Source organism: Carettochelys insculpta, chromosome 1, assembly GCF_033958435.1.
Source record: "Carettochelys insculpta isolate YL-2023 chromosome 1, ASM3395843v1, whole genome shotgun sequence".
Classification (NCBI taxonomy): domain Eukaryota; kingdom Metazoa; phylum Chordata; order Testudines; family Carettochelyidae; genus Carettochelys; species Carettochelys insculpta.
In genome coordinates this window covers 282,656,819-282,680,465 of record NC_134137.1, presented here as the reverse complement: position 1 = coordinate 282,680,465, position 23,647 = coordinate 282,656,819, and the positions used below count along the sequence as shown (strand labels likewise).

At 46.8% G+C, this 23,647-nt stretch overlaps 1 protein-coding gene across 4 annotated transcripts in view; it reads right to left on the bottom strand.

Moving 5' to 3' along the window:
- The window catches only part of SGSM3 (small G protein signaling modulator 3), a 55,750-nt gene that overhangs the window by 28,032 nt on the left and 4,071 nt on the right, over window positions 1-23,647 (bottom strand). The window contains exons 1-3 of one of the 4 annotated variants that reach the window (XM_075009563.1): window positions 14,286-14,363; window positions 4,688-4,776; window positions 102-187 (exon numbers count right to left, since the gene is read on the bottom strand). In XM_075009563.1, coding sequence (XP_074865664.1) covers window positions 102-187; window positions 4,688-4,694 — 93 coding nt within the window. In that variant the 5' untranslated portion in view covers window positions 4,695-4,776; window positions 14,286-14,363. Of the gene's footprint in view, window positions 1-101; window positions 188-4,687; window positions 4,777-13,026; window positions 13,047-14,285; window positions 14,364-23,647 lie in introns of those variants that run through there. The other 3 variants (XM_075009555.1, XM_075009539.1, XM_075009547.1) reach the window with 3 other exon arrangements.

The following is a 23,647-nucleotide window of genomic DNA, read 5'->3' as shown; positions in this document are numbered from 1 at the left end:
ATTAACTGTCCAGTACACCGGCAGCTGCACTTCACGTTTACTCTACCAATGAAGATTAAAAAGAAGTGCACTGCGTTCCATCCCTCTTCCCCACATTGTACCTGGGTGTATTTTGCCAGGATCTCCTGCGGCCAGATGCTGGGGGTGAGAGCTGAGAAGGGGCCCCCAGCACAGGGGGTGTAGTTTCCTAAATACAAAGGGAGCAACACACAGAGTAATTAAGAACAAGGAACAGTTTAGTGGATATTAACTAGCACATAACACTGCAGACAAATTCAGGGAGATGGCAGCTGGCTACAGCATCCACAGAATCTAGGTATTTATACAATTAGAGTGCATTTATATACTTTAGTATCTCTGCCACTATGCCCAACGATGCAACCAGGATCAACTTGGGTTTCTGTGGCATCTTTCATCCCTTGGGAACTCCAAGTACTAAGTGTCACTCCTGCTCAAAGGAAGCCACCTCTAGGATGGAACTTCTGGTAAACTGGTTATACCACGCAGTGGGGTTGGGGGCTGGGGGCCATGCCAGAGCTGGCAGTTGTGGGGCTGGGAGCCAGCTGCCTGGCTAACAGCAATTGCAGTAGTGCTGGTGGAGCATGACCACTGGCTGTTGCACTCTCCAGCACGTTGATTATCTGGCACCCCCAGGTCCCCAGGGGTGCTGGATAACAGCACTTCTACTGTAAAGCGTCATGCTTGCAGTGGCGACCTAGGGCTCTTCTGAAGCAATGTGCAAGGCACTTCCTGTTTGTTTGAGAGATGAGCAGATCCCTGGGTGGAGTCTTCCAGAGCAAAAATATTGTGCAGTACTAAGTCATGGACTCCCAGCTGTGGCCATCTACAGAATGTCGACTGAGGGAGTCTGCAAGCACATTTTGTTTCCATGGAAGGTGGGCTCCTAACAGGGCTAGTCGACTGCTGAGACACCAAGATCCACAGGCTGACCACATCTGCACACAGAAGGATGGATCTTGTTCTTCCTTGCCTGTTGATGTACAAGAAAGCTGCAACATTGTCTGACATTATAAGGACACTGACTCTGAAGGAATAAAAGAAAGACCTCATGAATTCTGGATTGCTCACAATTTTCAAGATACTGATCTGCATCCTGGACTTGCAAAATGTCCAGGTACCTTGTGCTGTGCATGTTTGTACAGGTTCCCCAAAGTAATAGGGATGCACCTGTAGTAATGGTCCTGTCCAGTGAAGAAGGGAGAAAGAAGATGCCCATTCCAGGTGTTGAAAGAGTGCCAGACGATTCCCAAATGGTGGTGATGGGGAGGGTGGATAAGAGGTTTGCTTCATGTTCTGGAGCTCTGGAGCATCCGTCAAAAAAAAAAAAACAAAACATTTAGCTGGAGACTGAGATAGAGAGGCAGAGCTTGTTGCAGAACGTGTGGGGAAGCAAGTCTTTTGAAACCTCTGCCTCTTACATGGTGGTTTGTAGTGTCTTTTGGTTAAAAAAAAAATGGTTGAGCCATAGGCCTAGATATAGATGATGGAGAGTAAAATTTCCAGGTAGGGGCAAGCATGTATATCCCCAGGGAGTGACAGGTACCTCTAAAATTCAAGGTATGGAGGGATTAGTCCATCTTTTGAAGAGCTGCAATACATCACAGGAGTGGTTCTTGACAGTATTCTGGACCAGCCTAGGTAATCCTGATGCATGGACCCATGACTCCCTGTGCATGACAGCAGCGGTGACCCGTAGCTCTAGAAGAGATGCTGGCTGTATTAACTGCAGATTTGAGAGTGGTCTCAACTATCAGTTTGCCTTTGCCTGTCAGAGTCTGGAATTAGCTCTGCTCTGTTGTGAAAGACTGTTAGCAAATTCTGCAAGACTGGAAGTAGTTCAAAAAGTTGTAACTAGCCATTGGTGCCTGGTAACTGGTTACCCTGAATGGGAGGCTAGATAATGAAAAAGCTTTCTTCTCAGCAATTCCAGCTCCTGGCCCTCTTTATCCACAGGAATTGACAAGTGGCGCTGCAGTTTATCCTGTTCAGACATAGCCGGAACAATCAGTGCATTGGTAATGGGGTGAGAAAACAAAAGCTCCACTCCTTTGGCTGGTGTGTAACAACACTTCTCTGACTCTCTGGGTGGGTATGGGCCAAGCCATCTTAGGTGGCTCCAGTATGGCTTCATTAACAGGAGTGCTGCTCTGTTGGATCCGGATGAGTGGAGGACGTCTAGGAGTTGGTAGTGCGAGTCTTTGCCCTCAAGAGGAGTCTGTAATTCTGCAGCAACACTGCAGTGAAGGTCCTGGAACTGTATGGAGTCAATGTGGGCAGAAAAGACAGTGTTCTCTGCTTTATCCGACCATGGAGATGGCAGACTTACTGGTTGCAGCCGAACCACCAGCTCTGGCATGTGGTGCTCCTCTTCCTCAGGAGGATCCAGGGCAGATGTGAGGGCCCTCTTGGAGGGGAAGCAAGGGGTGACTTCCTAGCACAGGGTGGGCGCTTTTTGCACACAGGCCACTCTGAGAATTTTGGTAAGTAGTCACAGGTTGCAGTTTTCTATTACATTAATGGAGCGGGGGTGAGGTCTGGGACAGAGTGAGTACAGGAGTGAGCTCTGGGGAGCGACTGGGATGCAGGAGGGGATTTTGACTTGGGGCAGGGATGTGCGGGGGAGCAGAGACCAGGAGGGGGTTTGGGTGCAGAAGAAGGCTGTGACCTGTGGCAGAGGTTGGGATTCAGGAGGGGTTGCTAGGTGCAGGCTCTGGCCAGGAGACACTGACCAGCATACGCATCTCCCTGGCAGAGAGCAGTGGGGCACTCAGGCAGGAGGCTGCCTGCATGCCATAGTGGCCCCATGAGGCTCAAAGCTGTCAGAACTGCTGACGAGTGTGTCTGTGTGCATCTCTTGGGGGACAGCAGGTCTCTGCCTGCTGCTCACAAGCACTGCCCCCACAGCTCCTATGGGCTGGTTTCTGGTGCTGGAGACAGAGGCAGTGAGTGGAGATCCACTACCCCTTCCCCCAGTGAAGCGCACAGACACACACCTGCCAGCAGCCTCCGGCTGTGGTACCTTTGGGAATGGCATGGTTGGGACCATGGCAGGCAATCAGCCTACCTGAATTCCCGCCCCCCAGGCCATAGATGTTCTCCTCTTGCCCCAGACCAAAAGGTCATAGAGGGCTGGAGGAAAAATGTGTGGTGGGCTGGATCCCGACCCATGGGCCGTATTTGCCCATAGCTGCCCTAGCAGGAGTATCCTGGTCTCAAGACCTCCAATATGGTCTGTAAGAGGTGTTGATGGGGGTTACGGAGGCCCTGTCACACAGGGTACTAAGAAGCTCTGAGTTAGATGAGGTGGAAGTTGGTTCCAAAATGATATGAGTCTTTGGCATGCATAGGATACGTAGGACGGAGGAACAAAGGTTCATTAGGATGTTTGGGATCGCCCATTGACAAGATGGTCAATTCTGTTTCCAGTGCCACTGGAGGGGAGATGTATCCCAAATATGAAGTGGGTGACACACTCTTCTCAGTGGTCAACTCTCCGTGCGGTATCTCTCTGGAGATGAATGAGCCCACTGGAGTAAGGGACTCTGCATCCCAGAGAGTGAAAGCATCCTGTGGAGCAGCACAGAATACAATTCCCCTCAGGTTCTATCTGTCTGAGCTGCTGGAGCCAGAGCAGATTGTTTTACTGTTGAGGAAGATGGTGACATGGCTCGGCAAAGTTGGCAGCGATCAGCCTTTGTCAGTGCCAGCAATTTCTGGGGCTTTGGAAGTGCCAAGGATGATGGTACTGACTGATCACAGTCCAGTACTGATATAGCACAATGTATGTGGACTTTTTTTTTATGCCTCTGGAACTGAGGACACACTAAGTTATCTTGGGCCAAGCCCACCTTCTCTAAAGGGATTTAGAGGAAGACTTAGTCTTACCTCTATGCAAGTGCTTTATTGATTCCTGATAAGCTTCTACCAGAGCTGGACTTTGCAGCAGGAAGTACACTCTTTGCTAAATAAGGCTGATGACTGGGAGGGTTCCTGGCCTTCACTTTGAGGGCATGGTCTTCTCCATGAGGTGTTTCTGAAGACAAAGTTCCCACTCTTTTCAGGTCTGGCTGGGGAATGGTTGGCAGATACTGCAATGTGGTACAAGGTGAGCTTCCCCAAAGGAGTGCTGGCAATTACTCTGACTGAGAAGGATCAAAGACAGGAAGGACAAGTTTGAAGCTCAGAGTCTTGGGTGCTGTCAGGGTGGTGGACATTTCATCCCAAAAGAGATTAACTCCAAACACTAAGAGCTATAAAAACAAAACTGTAAAACTGCACATGCTTCTAAAAACTATGAATAACGCTAGATCTACGTCTTTTATAGGCTAAAGACAAAGCCATGGACACAGGGAGGTTCTGATCCAGACCATGTGGTGGTGAGAAGGAATAGGAGATGTGGGCAGTCTGCCACAAGGTCAGCCAGGGCGCATGCAGGGACCAATGAACACAAATTTCAAATTATCAGACTTCAGCACATGCATAAGCCTACAATGGAATACAATAGGGACCATCACTCAAAGGACAAATAGTTCCTTGAGAGAGTAACTTACCAGCAGCAGTTTATGTGAAAAGAACAAACGGGTTATTTCAATAGAGCTTTACAGCTGCCAACCCCACCCTCAGATACAGTAAAATATGCCCCCAAGGTCTGGCATTCTCTGCTTACCTGACATGGTGTGGGAGCAGTGTGCGTGATGGAGGACAACGTGTATCTCAAGACGAACTGTTCTCTAAATGTCTTAGGTCACTGCTGTGCTACAAGAACAAAAAGGTGGAAAACTTGAAGCAATTATGAGATTATTCACTGAACTCCTGGGATCAACTGTGTCCTAGCTGGCTTCTAATGAACAGCCCCCACCAATTTTCCACAGGAAGATGAAATATCCTCAGTTCAGAACCTGCTCATGTGCCTGGGAGAAATACCTTTTCTGAGCTGAGTGATAAAGAAACACAACCCAGGAAAAATGTTCTCTTTGCAAAAAGGCCACTACCCTTGCGGTCCTCAAATCAGGTCAAATTTCAAAGGGGAAAAAACGTCAAAAATCAAGTTGCCTCTCACCACAGAAGCTGTTTGTTTACTTTGACATCCTGCATTTGATTGTGGAAACTAGAAAATACAACCTGGAAGGAATTTAGAACATGGATTCAAAATATGAGGGAATGTTACTAACAACACACCAGGAATTACAGGGGTAGCCTTAGAATAGCTACACCCTTGGTATCCAACCAGTTCTGAAGCAGTAACCACTACAGTGGCTACTGCTACAGAGAACTAGCCTTATTATTTTGAAAATATATTCATTGTTCGAGCTAATTATCCACACTCAACAGGCCAAATAGCCGCACGCGGCTAGTGGCTAACATATTGGACACCACTGAGCTACACGATACAAAGGGTGTAAATCCTGAGGCTGTAGAGGAATTGCTCCGAGAAGTACAAGGGGACATAACTAGGAGTAATAAGAAAAAAAAATATTTCACAACAGAGAGGTCTATTAAGCTGTGGAATAATCTCCTGAAGGATGCAGGGGGAGCCTTACCACTTAGCATAGCCTGAGGCCCGGTCTACACTACAAAGCTAAGTCATTGTAAGCTGCCTTCTGTTGACCTAGTCATGTACATTTCTACACTTAAATTTGTCCCCCACCTATCTAAGGGCTTGTATCTACCACAGGGTGTATCCATGCTGCAGCGACTGATCCAGCAGGGGTCAATTTAACAGACCTAATGAAGACCCACTAAATCAAGCACTGATCACTCTCCCATATGCTCCAGTACCCTGACTTTGACTCTGCCACAACCAGTTCTTGCAGTCAAGCACAGGTGAGCAGCATTGCAGGAGGAAACCATCTTGGGTGAGTGTGGAACTAAATTTTCCATTACACTGAGGGCCCTCTCAACTCAGCAGGACTCGGCCATCAACTTCTCACTAATTTATCTGTACTAAAAGAGGCAGTGGAATAACACAGTGGTAGAGTTACTAGAGGCTTTTCATTCCTCTCTACAGTTACATGGGCAGAGGGGCATGTGCAGCATTTTTTTAAATGTTGATAGGGATGTCCCTTGATTCCTTCCAGGAGATCCTGATGAAAGATTGTCTGCAACCCTCTCCCACCTCTTTCGAGAGATTGCAGCCTTGTGTCTTCCTCTGCAGCATGACACTTTCCCACACCAGTCAGTGACAACCTCAACACGCACCGCTGCTCTAAACTAGCCAATGGCATACAGGCAAAAGCAACTTTGGGACACCGGCGGCTGCTGCGCTCTTTCTGCCTTTGTTACCTTCACAGGTGAAGTATCAGCTAAAAACACCATTATATGCGCAAAGTGGTGTCAACAGCCAAGGCCAAGGCCTATACTCATTTTCATGCAAGCAAGGTATTCCCTTCTTGTTTGCCTCACCCCTAGCAGGTCAAACCTCACCATGCCTTGAGCTGAGAGGGGCACCAGACACAAACACTCCAAAGCAGAAGTGTCAATAATTATGTCTCATTTAACATTTTAGGGGGCGATGAAAGGGGGAACTTCTGAACCTTGTTTTGCTTTCCATTCCCCCTACGTGAGAATGGTATCAGTGTGTTCTATCTGTAGCAGTGGCTGTGGCGCCCTGGAAGGTTCTCCTCCACAGCAGCAGAATAAGTGACCCAAATAAGGAAGAGAAAGAAGAGACAAGGGCCGCGTCTACACTAGCCCCATCTGCACATAGGAATAAGGGGACTTCGAAGTAGGTGGGGTCCTTTCGAACAGGAGCCCGGTCTGGACGAGCCGCGCGGCGGCGAGGCACGTCAATTTTGAAGTGCCGCGGCCGCCCGCATGCTAATGAAGCACTGAATATGCATTTCAGCACTTCATTAGTAAACTTTGAAATGGCCATTTGCATGGCCATTTCAAAGTCTGGGGCTAGTGTAGACACGGCCAAGGTGGGAAGCTATGTTCTGCAAGATCCTGCAAGCCAGGAGGGAGAATATGGCAGATTGCTTGGAGAAAGAAAGAACAGACAGGAGAAAGGAACAGGGAGATGCACCAGGATGTACAGAATTTTCCATCAAACTCAGATGATCCAGACTCTTGTAGACCTCCAGATTAACAACAATCCTGAGCTTGACTCCTGCTGCGGCCTGTGGAAAATTGCAGAACCGCACTGCACCTCTCTACACCCTATTCAGAATGCCACATGGCTCAGGGCCTGCATGCCTACCCCTACCATCTCCATCAGGGAAAAACATGGACAACCACATACACACATACATTCATAACCTGTGAGAGCCACGGTTGGTGTATGTTCAGCTATAAAAGGACAGCAGTGTTCCTTCCCCTTGTTTGTTTATTAAGGTTTGTATGACAAGTTGTGCGTACCACCTGCTGGCTGTGCGAATAGTGGTCTTGTGCACTTGCAACCCCTAACAAAAAAAAATCAACTAGTGTTTGCATAACCATGGAAAAGTAGCCCTTCCTATCTGTGTGCTCTGCAGCAAGGTGCTCTGGGGCCAAAATAGGGTGTCCATGCCATTTATCATTCCACCACAGTTCAAAAACCCCACAGCTGCAAAGCCCTCCATGGTCTCTTGCTCATTACCAAGAGCCACTGTCCTGCATAGCAGAAGACTATTTTTGATAGCTCTGCACACTTACACGATAACAAGACCCACAGTAGATTTTTCCCACTGACTCATAGTAATCTGGCATTGCAAGATTCCACAGGTGATTGCCACTTGCTTATCTACTATCAGTGCAACTCTCAGTTTGGTACCCCAGTGTAGGATGGCTGGAGTGAGTGCAGCACATAGGTCCAGAAATGTTGCCTTGAATGTCCACAAGTCCTGCATGAACTGCTCATATCCCAAACCTGCGTTATGATGCAATCCCACAGGGTGCAGGAAAGGAGTTGGGGGGGGGGTGTCTATTTTTTTTAGTTTCAGAATTAATTGTTTCATGAATCCTACCAAACTGGTTCTCTTTATGTCCCACATGAAACTGACCATGAGGAAATCATCATGTTCCCACAGTGGGTCTTCTAAGCTGCGTCTACACGTGCACGCTACTTCAAAGTAGCGGCACCAACTTCGACGTTAGGCGGCGAGACGTCGAAGTCGCTAACCTCATGAGGAGATAGGAATAGCGCCCTACTTCGATGTTCAACGTCGAAGTAGGGACCGTGTAGACGATCCGCGTCCCGCAACGTCGAAATTGCCAGGTCCTCCATGGCGGCCATCAGCTGGGGGGTTGAGAGATGCTCTCTCTCCAGCCCCTGCGGGGCTCTATGGTCACCGTGGGCAGCAGCCCTTAGCCCAGGGCTTCTGGCTGCTTCTGCGGCAGCTGGGGATCTATGCTGCAGGCACAGGGTCTGCAACCAGTTGTCAGCTCTGTGTATCTTGTGTTGTTTAGTGCAACTGTGTCTGGGAGGGGCCCTTTAAGGGAGCGGCTTGCTGTTGAGTCTGCCCTGTGACCCTGTCTGCAGCTGTGCCTGGCATCCCTATTTCGATGCGTGCTACTTTGACATGTAGACGTTCCCTCGCTGCGCCTATTTCGATGTTGGGCTGAGCAACGTCGAAGTTGAACATTGACGTTGCTGGCCCTGGAGGACGTGTAGACGTTATTCATCGAAATAGACTATTTCGATGTCGCAACATCAAAATAAGCTATTTCAATGTTGGCTGCACGTGTAGACGTAGCCCTAGGTCTGCAAATACAGGAGGATTGTGCATCTTGTGCTTGCAATACTCAGGACAATAGTACAGAGCTTTGCAGGCTCTGTGCTTTTGTCACAGACAGTGGACAGTGACAAGTCCTGCATTGGTTCATGAGAAATTTAAAATAGGTGTGAACATTATGAGATATAGACAATGGGATGGAGAACATCGTATTATGGGAAAACTGATCCCTTGCTGACAGTGACCCCTGTGCAACTTACTTCTGCCAAAACAACCCAACAGATAGTATGAATGGTGGCAGGATGCATGCTGGGATGTCTACCACTGGTGCACAGCACAGAGACACCACCTTTCCTGGAGCATACAAGTAGCACTGGTGCATGAAGCCAGGTATTCACGTGCACAAGTACTAACTGCACGATCTGGTGCCAATGAACTTTCATCAGCAAAACTTTGTAATGTAGACATGGCCTAAGACGTTCTTAGGTGACTGGACCCTGCACAGGAGAAATGCGGGGAACAATCCCGACTGTCTGGAAGATGGCCTCTTCTATTGCTTGTGATTCAGCTCAGACAGCAAAGTCAAACTGTTTGGCATCACTTCTTAGCTCTCTAGCATGTGTAGGATTGTAGAGTTTGCCAGGATGGGAGGGAAGATTTCAATCCACAAATAGACTTGTGCTGAATTTAAGAAAAAAAGTCATGCCATTAGTGCAAGAATGGGCAACCCTGAATAGTGTGGGGGCCGCATGAATGTTCCTCCTTGGCTTCAGTGGGCTGTAGGAGCCCACAGCTCACAGGCACTCCATCTGTGGCCAGAACACCCCCTGTCCACTCTCCATGTGCCTCTCATGCATCAGGGCACTTACTGCTCTTTTCCCTCATTCCCAGCATTTTTGGAGAGCACAAATTGCCTGATTCACACTTCATCCCTTCTCCAGCCTCCCCCTCCCAACTCTGGGGGGAAGGTGGAGGAGCAAGGACAGAGCGCAAATCAGGGAATTCACATCTCTGAAAGCCCTGGCAGGGAGAGGGAGGTGTAAGAAATGCAGGGCTCCGGTGCATGAGAGGTACATGGGGCAGGGGGGCAGCTAGGTTTCTGCAAGCTGCAGTTGGAACCCCCGCAGGCCTCATGCAACCTATGGGCCACAGGTTCCCCACCACTGAGTTCGTGGTAGGTTTTATAAAAATAACAATAAAAAAACCACTAACATCTAGATTTGGGACCCTAAATCGTTTAAAAACATCCCAGGTTATCCCAGAGTCCCAAACACAGAGTTGGTCCACCAAGACCCAGGGCTTCAGCACCTGCTAAACTCCAACGGCAAGTGATGACATCACAGGAAGTATAGCCGCTCAGGCTCCCTAGCTGGGCAGCTTGTAGGCCATTGCTGTGGAGTGGAAAGCAGCTGTTTGAAAATTTCCTCCCTTATATGAATAACTGTCTAACTAGGATCAGATGGCATGACCAGTAGTGGCTAAAAATCAAATTTAGCCGCAGAGTTTCACCTCCTGAACTTTACCTATATTGGTTATTTCCAACAGCTGCAGTGAGAAAAACCTATAAAGTTCTCCCTTCTTCCTCGTTTGGAAATTACGGACAGCACTTCCCTATGCTGTCCTCTACTGCTTCCCACAAGTAATTCTGTCAATCCCCTCCGAGTTCTGCCTTGCATCCCTCTTCTCCTTTCAGTGCTAGGTTAAGGAAAACTACATAGGAATTGTGCAATGTGAATAAGTCACCACGAAAAACTGAGCTTAGAACCTCCAAATTCAGTTTACTTATGAGCTTTAGTAGCATCCGAATCTGGGAGATGGGTTTGGTTAGGAGCTTTCCATAGGAGCTACTTCTACCCCCCCACACTTCATTCTGACTGGCCACCTGCATTTTGACACTCCGTTTTAAAGGTACTACCACCAATCATATTCTTAGGTGATTGGGCCCAGGGTGTAGAACTCTTCTCTATCTTAGAATCAGACTCAACCCAGCCTGTCCTGTTTCAGACAAGACTTTATTACAGGGGTGTGGAAGTTTTTTTGGGTTGGGGCCACAGATGTGAGAAACAAACAAAAAGACCCCTCTCTGATGTGGTTCCTGACTCAGGGCTATGGGGGCTTGGCAGGAGGGAAGGTGCCAGAGCAGGCTGGGAATTGTGGGGTCTGTGGGTGAAGGGGTGGGCTGGAGTCAAGTGGTCTGGACTAGAGAGGGGTGCAGGAATGGGCAGTGGGTGGGGGATCTGAGCAGGGGAGGGGTATAGGAGAAGGGTGGGGGTCTGGGCAGGAGAGGATGTAGGAGTGGGCTGGGGATGCGGGTCTAGATGAGAGGAAGTATGCAGGAGTGTTTGGGGTCTGGGAGGGAAAGTGCAGAAGCCGAGTGTGGGTGAGGTGTTTGGGCGGGGGGGGGGGGGTGAAGGAGGGTGTGTGGGGTCTGGATGGGAGGGGGATGCAAGGTGTGCGATGGAGGGTGCAGGAAGGGAGTGGGAGGTTTGGATGGAAGAGTAGCACAGGAGCAGTCAAGGGGCACAGGCTCTGAGTGAAAGGAGTGCAATTTACCTTTGCAGCACTCCCAGGCACACAGCTCTGCACCCCACCACCTGCTTCCAGGCACCGCCCTCCAGTGCTCTGATTGGCTAGAATTCCTGCCAATCAGAGCAGCAGTACAAAGCCTCTGGGCAGGCTCCCATGGCCACTGCTGCTCCCCCTTCCTCTTCCCCACCCTTGGCTGGGAGAAGAGCAGAGACCAGCAGCAGAGCCTGGTATCGCTTCCTGCAACACTGAGCTCGCAGGTTGGATCCAGACCATGGATTGCTTGATCCAGCCTGCGAGGCTCGGGGCTCCAAATCTGCCACCCCACCGTGGGCTGGATGCCCTGGACGGGAGCCCCAGCCTTGGAGTCCAGATCCAGACAAGCAGCAGTCCCCATCCGGACCAGTCTGGGGCTTCCCCACCCCGCTTTATTAGGATGAATACAGTCATCCATGTAGGGTGCTCGAGCCATATCCTGCCCTTTGTTAGGGTGACCATATTTCTCAAAGAGAAACATGATGCTCCCTGCTGTTCACCCAAGGGCCCCCCGCTCAATGCTACCACCTGGTTGCTAGAATCCTACAAGGGTCACATGCTGGAAGGCTGCTCTGCCTGCCCCTGCGTCCTACCTCCTCCCTGCAAGGGGATGGCATCTCCACTCACCCCTTCTGCGCTCTGGCCAACCTTTTCTAACTGTCCCATTTCCTCTTGCCCACTGATGAAGTCAGCAAGAGCAAGTGGGACAAGAGCCTACCTTTTTTTGGAGGGGGGACGGGGAGACAAGTGTCAAGACAGCTGGGAGAGGGCTTAAAAAAGGAACTTCCCCAGCCACAGACAGACATGTGATCACCCCATCTTTTACCCAGGCAGCTTCACAGAAGTCAGTTACAGTCGTAAGGGGATTAAGTCAGGGTGGAATGTGGCTCCTCATCCTACTTGTTTTTCTTGGCGCCCCCTTAGGTTTCTTTAGACGCCCTGATATTTCATTGTGGTTTACATTATATTCACTCAGAATTACTGGCCAACACCTTGAACACCTGAGTGGAGAGCACCTGAGTGTTGCTGTTTTCCGTCACAGAATCTGCACACAGTCCATCGTCACCTGCCTTCAGTTAATGAGGAGCCAGCCCCATAGATTGGGCACACCTGCGGAGAAGAAGGTGAACTGAAGCGCAGTTAATTATCCAGCCTGCTAGGGAATGAAGAGGGAGAGTCCTGCTTCCATGGACCATTTCCTCATCACAGGACAGTTGCACAGGAACACAGTAACTTTCCTTGCACACTTGGTCACATACAGCCCTTTCTAACTGTGTCTTCTCCCCTCAGCAATTGCCTGATCTCCTCACCTGTTCCTGTTGCTTGTACCTCTCTCTAAACAAGGGCCGGATATTAAGGCACTTGAACTCGGTAGGCAGGTTTTTCCTGCTTTCAGTTGTTATGGAAACCTTCCTGAAAACAATTGTATAGGACCTGGCTCAGCCCTGCTGCTGGCCTGTCAGCACCAGGGGCATGAGGTATTAGGGTGGAGGTGGCTGAATCATTCCAGGAAGGTGCTGTGAGCTGCTGCATGGGGAGTAAGTGAATTGGAACCTGTTCAAGGGTCTGAGAGTCCCACTGTGAAGATGCCAATGCCACACCATGATAGCCCTCTGGTGCCCCTGGGGGTGGGGGGGGAAGAAAAGGTGTATTTAATAGAAATACCACATTCAAGAATCACAGAGGTGAACTAGTCAGAAAGACCAAATATATTTAAGTTACAGCACAAAGACACAATTTCAGGCTTTTTGCTTTTGATTTAAATAAAACACCTTTTTCTAATGCAAGTTACCTATTGCCTCTGACTTGTTTCCCAGGCTACTCCATCACGGAGAGGATCTACCATTTCATGGACAGCAGCTGCCAAGGGACTAGAATCAGAGAAGCAGCCATGTTAGTCTGTATCTTCAAGAACAACAAGAAGTCTTGTGGCACCTTATAGACTAGCAGATATTTTGGAGCATAAGCTTTCGTGGGCAAAGACCCCACTTCATTTGATGAAGCAGCCTTTGCCCATGAAAGCTTATGCTCCAAAATATCTGCTAGTCTATAAGGTGCCACAGGACTTCTTGTTGTTCTGCCAAGTGACTGGCTCTCACTTCAAATCTCTTCACTCATTAAGAAGTTCTCAAGTTTCTTTTCTTCTTCAGTCCCTATAAATATTCATAGTGTGGAAAACTCCCTCATTTTAGTTTTCCGAAACTGGTGATTTTTTTTGCAGTTTTGAGATTTTTTCCTCTGTTTCTAATAACTTTAACTTTCCCATAATTTGTCTTTTTCAGATTGTAGTACAATTCTAGGTGCCTGGGAAGCTGGTCTTGTCTGGTTGTGGACGCAGTTCCTCCCCTGCCTGACAAGCCATCACTCCCCCATGGTGCTACTGTTGCAACACAAAATAGGAGCTCAGTTTTGTGTGTGCGCATGCGCGTGCACGTGTGTAAATATAAATAAAAATAACCATCAAGTCCAGAACACTGCAAGTTTTCATAAAAGACCTTAGTAAACATATTCTTACAGCAGAATTACACTGTATACAATCTGCTTATTCAACTGATTATTCTGGGATGGGATTTAAGCCCATGGTTTCCTTGTGGGGTGTTCAGATCCTGAATGTCTCTGTCCCGCATCACCCAGTCACTTGAAAACAGTTGAACTCCCTTCTCAAACTTACAGACACAAAAAAATGTATCTGTGTGGAGAAAATTTCAACCTTGCACATGGAAGTATGGACAGTTGTACTTGACAAACAAAGTTGTAACTGCAAACAGACACCCTCAGCTACAGCTGACTGCAGTGTTCCAGTTACAGGACCCATATCAAGTGTGTAACTTCACTATACAAGGATAAATACTGTATTTTTAAATAGTGAAGTTTTCCTTTAAAATGAAAGTGGGGGAAAAGACAGCTGAAAATTCACTTGCACTTCTGCTTCACATTGCTGAGCCATACTCCTGCCCTCCCTCTCTCACAGGGGCAAAAGAAAGCAGCTTTCAATTGCCTGGCACTAGCCACACACCCAGATAACAGTCTCTTATCGTATGTTTGTTTTACCTGGTCAGTCCCCTTTGCCATATGATCTCGAGTTTACTCTCACAGATACAGGCTGACATCAGGCAGCGGATGTGAAGCACACTGGTGGTCTAGCGTCAGCTCCTTGCCAGCCCAGGGTTTTTAGCATGAGAAGGGACATTACCACCTACAAGTGCCCTTTCTCAAGGGACTTTATACATATGACAATGAGAACAATAAGAAACCATTCAAAAGGAGTAGCAAAATAGCATCCCTTCTAGCATGCTTCCCCCCGCCCCACCAAACAAACCAAACCAACCAACCTACCTATGTTTTCAGTAACAATCCAAAAAGAGCAATGGAAATCATTAAAGCACACCACCTGCTAAAAAGTTACCCTTCTCACTGGAATAATTTTTTTACCTACTGGCGTTAAGAGTAATGCCTGCTATCTACCCAAAGAGTCTTTGAGAACTGTGACACCTATCCAAGACAAAGCTCCTTGTATACCGTGGAGTGATTGTTACAACACTACTATAAGCAGGTGAAACCCGGGTAACATACAAGTGTCATCTGAAGTCACTTAAACAATATCATCAATGCTGCATCAGAAGGATCCTAAATATCTCTTGGAAGGGTAGGTGTCTGAACACTAGAATCCTGGAAGAGTCGAACAACACCAGCATTGAAGCCATTATCAGTCATCAACAACTTTGTTGACTGGTCACGTGGTTTGGATGTCTGATCAGCGCCTCCCAAAATGGATTCTGTTTTCCGAATTGGAGAAAGGACAGATGAGTGTTGGGGGCCAGTGGACGCGATATAAGGACTTGCTGAAGGCACACATGAAAAAAATGCAGCATCAGTGTCAACACTCGGGAGAACCTAGCCCAACAGCATTCCCAGTGGAGAAAGGTAATCTGTGAGGGGGGGTGGCACACTCTGAGAGGTCCTGCTGCAATGCGGATGAGGAGAGGCGGAGAAGAAAAGAGCATCAAAAATTGCCCTGCACCCCTCTAACAGCTATTAATACCTGCCTCTTCTGCAGCTCCAGAATGGGGCTGATCAGCCATCAATTGACTCACGAAGAGGAGGGTGACATGAAGACGACCTATGCATTACTGAGTGACCACTGAGAGAGAGAGACTATCTCTACCACTGAAAAAGTTTGCATTTGACAGCAATTTGTTCTTTGGGAGTCTTTCATACAGCACTAGGAAAGAAAGAAACATTTTAGAAAATAGAAAAGTGTAACTGTAAAGACACAAACATTGGCCTGGGGACTTGATGACAAATGTGGGGCTGGAAAGTGCTCTCAAATCTGTATTTTAAAATTGCATATTGACAAGTGTCCCTTCCAACATTCCGACTGAATCTCACAGAAATGACAGATGAAAAATCTGTATCTGTTCTAATCCTTCTCTAGCCTTCACAAAAAGTTTTTGCTTTAGAGTTTGAATCAGGATTCACCAAATAAAAACTACTACAGCAACTCCCATCCTCATTCTTGTACATCCCCTTCCCAATCAGGTCAGGTGGTAGCATATCCTGGATCTGCAAGTACCATTTGCTCCTATAGTCAATATTTGCTGAGTGCTTGGGGAATGTGAGCTTTCCTCCCAACAATAATTAAGCTAGCAACTGAAGAAGGCAGAACGTGCATCTGGAAGGAAAAACAGTTTCTATTACACTTGTAGATAGGATTCATTCCAGTCAGTGTCTCTGGAAGCTTTATGATCTATCAGCCTAAGAGCGTCTTGGATTGCTGTAAATACAGAATAAGGACAGGAATGCAGCAATAACAGTGGATTAACTCTCTAACTTTATCTCTGGTGACCATGTGATTTAAAGCAACAGTTAAAGGAGTTTAAATGGCTTCATCCTCATTCCCCCTACACATCATATTAGACATTACAGAAGTTTGTGGATGATCTGCTAGTCATTACTCCATAGGGATCCTTGGATTGGAATAGCTGAAGGTAAGTCAGGTCGAAATTGGGGTTTCATTGCAGAGTTATGTGGGTGAGTGGGCACAGAGGAATGAAGGCTTGGTGATAATATTATGCCAGGATCCAGAGTGTACAGAGAACACTCCCGACTCCAATAGTCCCTAACCTTTGTGAATTAAGGGGACTGTATATTTACAGCAAGAGGAAAGAGAGAAGACAAGACCTCTCCTCTGCCACCTGCAGCACCTCCAAGCACTCAAGATCAATGAACAACCAAAGAAATGCAATCTGGAACTGCCTCCCTCCACCCAGCTTGTGTCTGCTACAGAAGTTTATGAGAAACTTTAACACACCTCTTCAAAAGTGTAATTATAGTCTGAAATGTAATCAGTTCAAAATGACATTTTATTCCCTAGATCTGTTCCCTACGTGCATCACTTGCCTCATTGTAACAGCAGGAAAAATAATGGTTTTATAAGCCCTGCAGAGTCATCACTCAGTCCATCCTGGCACATGCAAAACAATGGTATAATTAATGAACTTTCCAGTTGCAAGGCCACATTCAAAGGTCTGATTCACTTTGAAAATAACAATGTCAGAAAAGACAGAATCTCGTTCCCTGATCATAACGCAAAAGCCTGGAAGAATCCAGCTTGACTTTCAGACCACAGTTTGACATGGTAGGACTGGCACTTAGGAGAAAAATGATGACAATATTACACACTCTTGCACATCTCGTTATGGAGTCACTGAGATGCAACAAACGTGGAAGCCCAGGATGCTAACAATAATATTCCAGAGGAGAACCGCGCTTTAACATTTGTTTAAATGTACAGTAAGAGGTGTGATATTTATCTTCAGGCTCTAGAGTAGACAAATGACTCTGTGCAGGACAGACATACTGGCCAGACCAAATGATGAGAGGCTATAGCATCTACCTAAATCATTTATCACACCCTTAACTTGAAGATTGCAAAGCTCACCCATTCATCCCAATGATAGGTCTGTGAAAGGAATCCCCAGGTCAGGGATCTGCGCACTCTCTGGGATGCCAGTGGTAACTGCTCATCCTTTAAGCCCTTGGTGAAGCAGAGAACAGTTAAGCCTTTGAGGGTAGTTGGTATCCTACACAGAAAAACTAATGAGTTTTTAAGATATTACTGTACTGTTCTTGAAAATAAATAAACACAGTCCACCATTTTGCTGAGACTATTAATAAATGCAGGTGCTTTTCCCCTCTTGAATGCCCCATGCTGCTCTTCTCTTCACTGGGCTGGAGAGAGAATCTTTGGTGGGAGGAAAGAGAAGCATGCCCAGTGGTCTTCATATAAAGAATCAGAATAGGCAAAACACGCACAAATATCTAAGGTTTAAGACTGAAAGTGGCGGGTATGGGAGTGTGGAGAACATGGAAAAAATATGGCCTAACAAAGTATTTTCCATCTCTGATTTCTATGATTATATATTGAAACATCCTTTATTCCAAAGGTGGACAGTGATCACTTTAGGGCAGAGGCTGGCAACCTGCGGCTCTTTAAGGAGCTGCTTGTGGCTCTGCACGTGGCCACCACTGACTCCTCTTGCAGCTCCCTGCTCTGCCCCCGCTGAAATAATGGAACTAAATTAAATTGGCTTAACGGACAGTGTCAAACCAATTCAATCTAGTTCCATTATTTCAGCGGGGATGGCACAAGGAGCTGCCTGCACTGCATGTTGGGGAAGTGAGAAGGGGGAGGGGCAGTCATGCCTGCCCCTGCAGGAGCTGCTCAGCTGCACTGAGGAGGAAGGGACGAGGGGGGGAGGCCTCTGGCAAGCACAGTGTCCCTCCACATGGGGCCAGCACTTCCTCCTGGGCAGTGCAGCGCACCTCCAGCTCCTCCTCACTCCCTAGCAGCCGCTGGAGCCAAGTCCAGTGGTGCAAGATCAGCTCCCCCAGAATCCGGCCCAGCTCCCCGTCCAGCCCTGGAACCTGGATCGGAAAGTTGCAGGCCTTGCTTTAGGGGCTACTGCTAGCGGAGACACAATTTTGCCCAGATTCCCATGCATCTTGAAGCACAAGGCTGAAGGTTTCAAAGGTTTTCCTTATGAAATACCACTGCAAAAATATAACCAATTGTTTTGTAACTATTGGTTAAGGAGTCATCAAACCTCTCCTCCCTGGGGATGTTACACTTCACTTCAGCAAAGTCACTGAGCTTTTTCAGCCAATTAAACATAACTGTAGTAGTTGGCACTTCAGTATAACTTTTCATATCCATAGCAACCTACTGTTAATTAATCCTAACAGCTCCCTGTGACACTAAGCACCACTGCAGTCACACACAACACATGACTGCAATAGTGATTGCACAAAATATGTCTTGTGAGATATTTGAAAACTACCGCCACACTGATCACTACTGTTTCTGCACAGAGTATGTATATCCCACGTCGAGACACTACACTTAAAAGGCTGAACCACACACAGGTGGGCTCAGCTTCCATCCTCAATGCCCACCCCTGGTTCTCTGCGTTTAAAAGGCCGAGCCAGCACACAGGTTGGCTCAGCATCTGTCTCCACAGCAGGGACAGAAATCAGCATTTTAAATGCAGAGCAGCAGGGGAAGCGGGAGGGGGGAAGACCCCAATCCCCACAGCGGGGACAGAAGCTGAGCCAGCTTGTGCGCCAGCTTAGCCTGTAAATGCAGAGCAGCAAGGGTGAGGAGGAAGGACAGAAGCTGATCCAGCCTTCTTGCTGGCTCAGCCTTTTTAATGCAGAGCAGTGGGGCAGGGCGGCATGGGGTGGAAGATGATAATTAATCAAGTCTCAGACAGAAATTTTGGAAGTTACAGTAAACTCTTTCATATCCAGCATTCTATTATCCAGAACTCTCAAATAACCAGCATTTTAACCATAAGTAAATTTTAGTTATGTTTTCCATAAGCACAGTATAGTGAGAGTAAATACAAATAAATACAGCAAATACAGTAAACTCTCAGAATGCACCATTATGGATTGCACATAACTTGCATTAATGCAAGTTAAGCGGAACTCAAAATCCCGCTTCCCCCAGCTCTAGCTCAAACTCCTCCCCAGCCCTGGCTCACCACTTGCGCATAGCTCCGGCCCACCACCCCTCACATGTGGCTCCGGCTCTGGCTCACCACCCCCGCAGCTCAGCTCACTACCCAAGCACAGCTCTGGCTCAACCCCCATGCCCATTTCAACCCCTGTGGCCTGGCTCACCACCCTTACGTTCTAGCTTACCACCCCCATGCATGGCCCTGGTTCAACCCCTGCCCCAGTTCAACCCCCCTGTGCCTGGCTCTGGCTAAACTGCACCCCTGCTCCCCAACCCACCTCAGGCTTAATCCCCCTGCTTCCCTCCCACAGCCCCAACCCACCGCCAGGCTTAACCCAGCATATTCAGAGGTCTTGAATCAAGAGGCGGGGCCTTACAGTTTCAGCATAGCCAGGGAGGTGGTGGAGGCTGTCGCAGGAGCGACTGCCAAGTGTGTACAGAGCCAACAGCTGTTCATGTAGTGGTGCCCCCTTCCTGAATGCCCCCTTTCCCCCCCGACATCCCTTTCCGTTGTCCTCCCACAGACTTGGGGGAGAAGGGCCGATAATTGCAGGGCTGAAAAGGGGGGCATGATGTAAAAAGTTTGCTCACCCTCATCTATATTGTCCCTGCTAGTTATTTATGCAACCTGTTCTTAAATATTTCTAGTGATAGAGATTCTACAACTGCCCTAAGCAATTTAATCCAGTACTTAATAACCCTGATGGTTTGGAAATTCTTCCTCATGTCCAAACTAAACATCCCTTGCTGCAATTTAAGCCCATTGCTTCTTGCCCTATCATCAGAGGCTAAGGAAGATACTTTTTCTCTCTCCTCCTTGTAACAGTCTTTTAGGTACTTGAAATTTGCTATCACATCCCCTCTTTCAGCCTTCTTTTTTCAAAATTAACAATCCCAATTCTTGTAAACATCTCTCATAGGCCTTATTTTCAGACTTTTAATCATTTCAGTTGCTCTTCTCTGGAGACACTCCAATTTCTCCACATCTTTACTAAAAGGTGGGGCCCAGAACTGGACACAATATTGCAACTGAAGCTTAATTAGCACACAATAAAGCAGAATTACTTCTCATGTCTTACTCACAACACTCCTGTTAATGCATCTGAGAAAGATGTTTGCTTCTTTTTTATCAACAGCATCACCCTGTTGACTTATATTTAGCTTGAGGTTCCTAGATCCCTTTTTGCAGTACTCCATCCTAAGGAGTTACTTCCCATTTTGTATGCGTGAAATGGATAGTTACTCCTTAAGCAGAATACTTTTGCATTTGTCCTTATAGAAATTCATCCTATTTTGCTCAGACCGTTTGTCCAGATCATTTTGAATCCTGAGCCAATCCTCCAAAGAACCTATAACCCTTCCCAGTTTGGTATCATCTGCAAATTTGATAAGCATATGCTCTACGCTAGGGTTCAGCAACCTCTGGCTTGGTTGCTGAGTAGCATGCAAGCCAATTTTCATTGGCACATGAGGCAGGAGCTAAATCCCACTCCTTCTCCCCCATGCAGCCAGGACCTTGCTCAAAACCATGCCATTGTGTATTAAGAAAAGACCAGCTAACGCTACCAACAACCACTTAAACAGTAAAGCTCCGCATCTTTATTTATTTATTAATGAAGGGCCGTGTCTACACCAGCCCCAAACTTCGAAATGGCCATGCAAATAGCCATTTCGAAGTTTACTAATGAAGCGCTGAAATGCATATTCAGCACTTCCTTAGCATGCGGGCAGCCACGGCGCTTCGAAATTGATGCGGCTCGCTGCCGCGCGGCTCGTCCCAACAGGGCTCCTTTTCAAAAGGACCCTGCCTACTTCAAAGTCCCCTTATTCCCATGAGCAGATGGGAATAGTAGGCGGGGTCCTTTTGAAGTAGGCGGGGTCCTTTTGAAAAGGAGCCCCGTTGGGACGAGCCGCGCGGCGGCGAGCCGCGTCAGTTTCGAAGCGCCGCAGTCGCCCGCATGCTAACGAAGCGCTGAATATGCATTTCAGTGCTTCATTAGTAAACTTCGAAATGGCCATTTGCGTGGCCATTTCGAAGTTTGGGGCTAGTGTAGACGTAGCCATGGTGTTGTAAGTAGGACTAATAGCGACTTTTAAAAATATCACTGGCACTCAGACTGTACATAGAAGTCAAAAGGTCAAAGTTCGATACTCTGCCTTGGGTGGTTGCTGACACTTGCTCTATGTCATTATCTAAATCATTGATGAAGATATTGAATAGAACTGGCCCTGAATGCATTATGTAGCATATCTTTTTTTAAAAGACACAATCTGTTTAATGTGTATATTCTATTTTTGTGCATGTATCATTCTTCTATGCAAAATGAGAAATAGAAAATCTGTTTATAAATCTAGATGTGTTAATGAGGGCTATTAGTGATATTCCAAAACCATGATGTCTTGGTACTCAAACCAACAACCTGTGAACAGTCTTGTTTTTCCTGTGAGCCTGAACTGTGGTTGATCCTGCAATTACATGGGGCCAGGCCACCTGATGCTGGAACCCACTTTGGATCTTGTACTTTTCTACTTAAAGTAAGAAGAGCTTGAACTGAACACAAAGAATTCCAACCTGGGGCAAACTGGATATATAGGTAGGAAACCAAATAATAAGGGCAGTTGCCAGTGAACAAGAGACCCCCATCCCAATTACCACCCAAGATGCCTGCTAAAAACATCTAAGATCAAACAGAGGGATGGATTGGGCCCAAGTGAGGAGGCTGCCTAGTTTAATGAAAAAGATCATTAGAATTACTGTTTGTGTAAGAATTTGCACGTAACAAGTTCCTTAGCATATTAGGTTTAATTTGTTAATTGTGGGTTATGAACTCACATTGATCTTTCTATTTTCACTCACAATCACTTAAACTCCACTTGTCCTGCTTAACAAAAACACTTATTTATTATCAAGCCCATTGTAAATAATTGGTAACTGTAGTCTCTTTCATTGATGAAGAGTGAGCTTTATGAGCTTTCTCTGTGTTAAGAGTGATGTATTTGGGAGGTATGGTCCCTCTCAAAGGCTGTATTCCTGGACGCTGTCAAGATCCCACAGTTGAGCCCTCTCTGAACTGAGCTGATTCAGTGCCTGTGTTTCTCTGCTGGGGGACTGGTACACCAACTCTTTGCCTTTCTGGGAGAGATCAAAGCTTCTCCCAGCACATCAGGGTGACGGGGAAGCCAGAAGGCAAGCAGGCGCGCTCAGTGGTATGATCAGCTCACCAGGTGACAGCCCCAAAGGGACCTCTGTGATCCAGCCTGTCACAATCTGCTTACGCAAAGAGCTGCAAACTCACCCCAACACGTAAGTGTCAAACTGGACTTCATTTTGCTTACCCAAGATCACCACTAATAAAAAGCCTGACAGGTCAAATAATGGATTTAGTGACACTTTTACCTCCTCACATCTTCTGATGCATTTGCACAGTTTACACCTTTTAGAATTCTGCTTTTCTAAAATCCAAGAACATGACATCCCTTCACTACACAGCTACTCTCACCCAGATCCCTGTCCAGGGTCTGTTAGAAAAGCTCCTCTATAACACGTCACTAGTTTAACTACTTAGGCCTAGAACATGCAAACTAATAACTTTAGATGCAAATTTTCAAAGAACCTGAGCTATATTAGCACTATTAACAGCTAGAGTGGTATAAGATAAGAATGATATAAGAATAATCGGATTTCATACCTATGGGAATGAGGATGTATTTCTTTTTCTCTGCTACAACTTTGTACATTTGGCATGCTACAACTCTGGCTGTTTTTTCCACTCATTTCTCAAGACCAGGAAATAGACACTGCCAAAGGGAAGATTTGGAACTGACAGAGAGAGTAGTACTGTCACAGGAAGCCATGTACCAGATCAATTATACTTGTGGTCTGACGCAGGGTGGTATCTTCTTTGTAAGTCTCAGAGTCAACACTACTTTCATCGTTCTTAAGGGTACTGGAGGTAAACACTAATTTCTAAATAGTCAGATTGCTGCTTTAGCAAAAATGAACTGTTGAGTTTCCATTTAGAATGAGCAGATATACTACTTCATCAGAAACATACACATGGTAGAACCAACTCTCTCCCCCTACCCTGCCAGGTGCTGTCAAAAGCACTGATATGGAGATCTAAGGAATATGTATTTCCCTTCCTCTGGAGAGTCCCTCTTGGTTACTTTACATCAGGTTGGATAAAACTCAGTGATCTTTAAAAAATCAGATTTATTTAAATCAGACATTCTTGCTTTCTGAATCATCAATAAAATACCAAATTTGTCATTTAAAAATAAGAGCTACAAATTACGTCTCTTTACAAACTTGCTATACATACACTCAGTCTCTCAAAAATGAACTGTTGGCTCTAGTCTGTGCAGCCTAACTACTATCTCTTGCTTCTTGAAA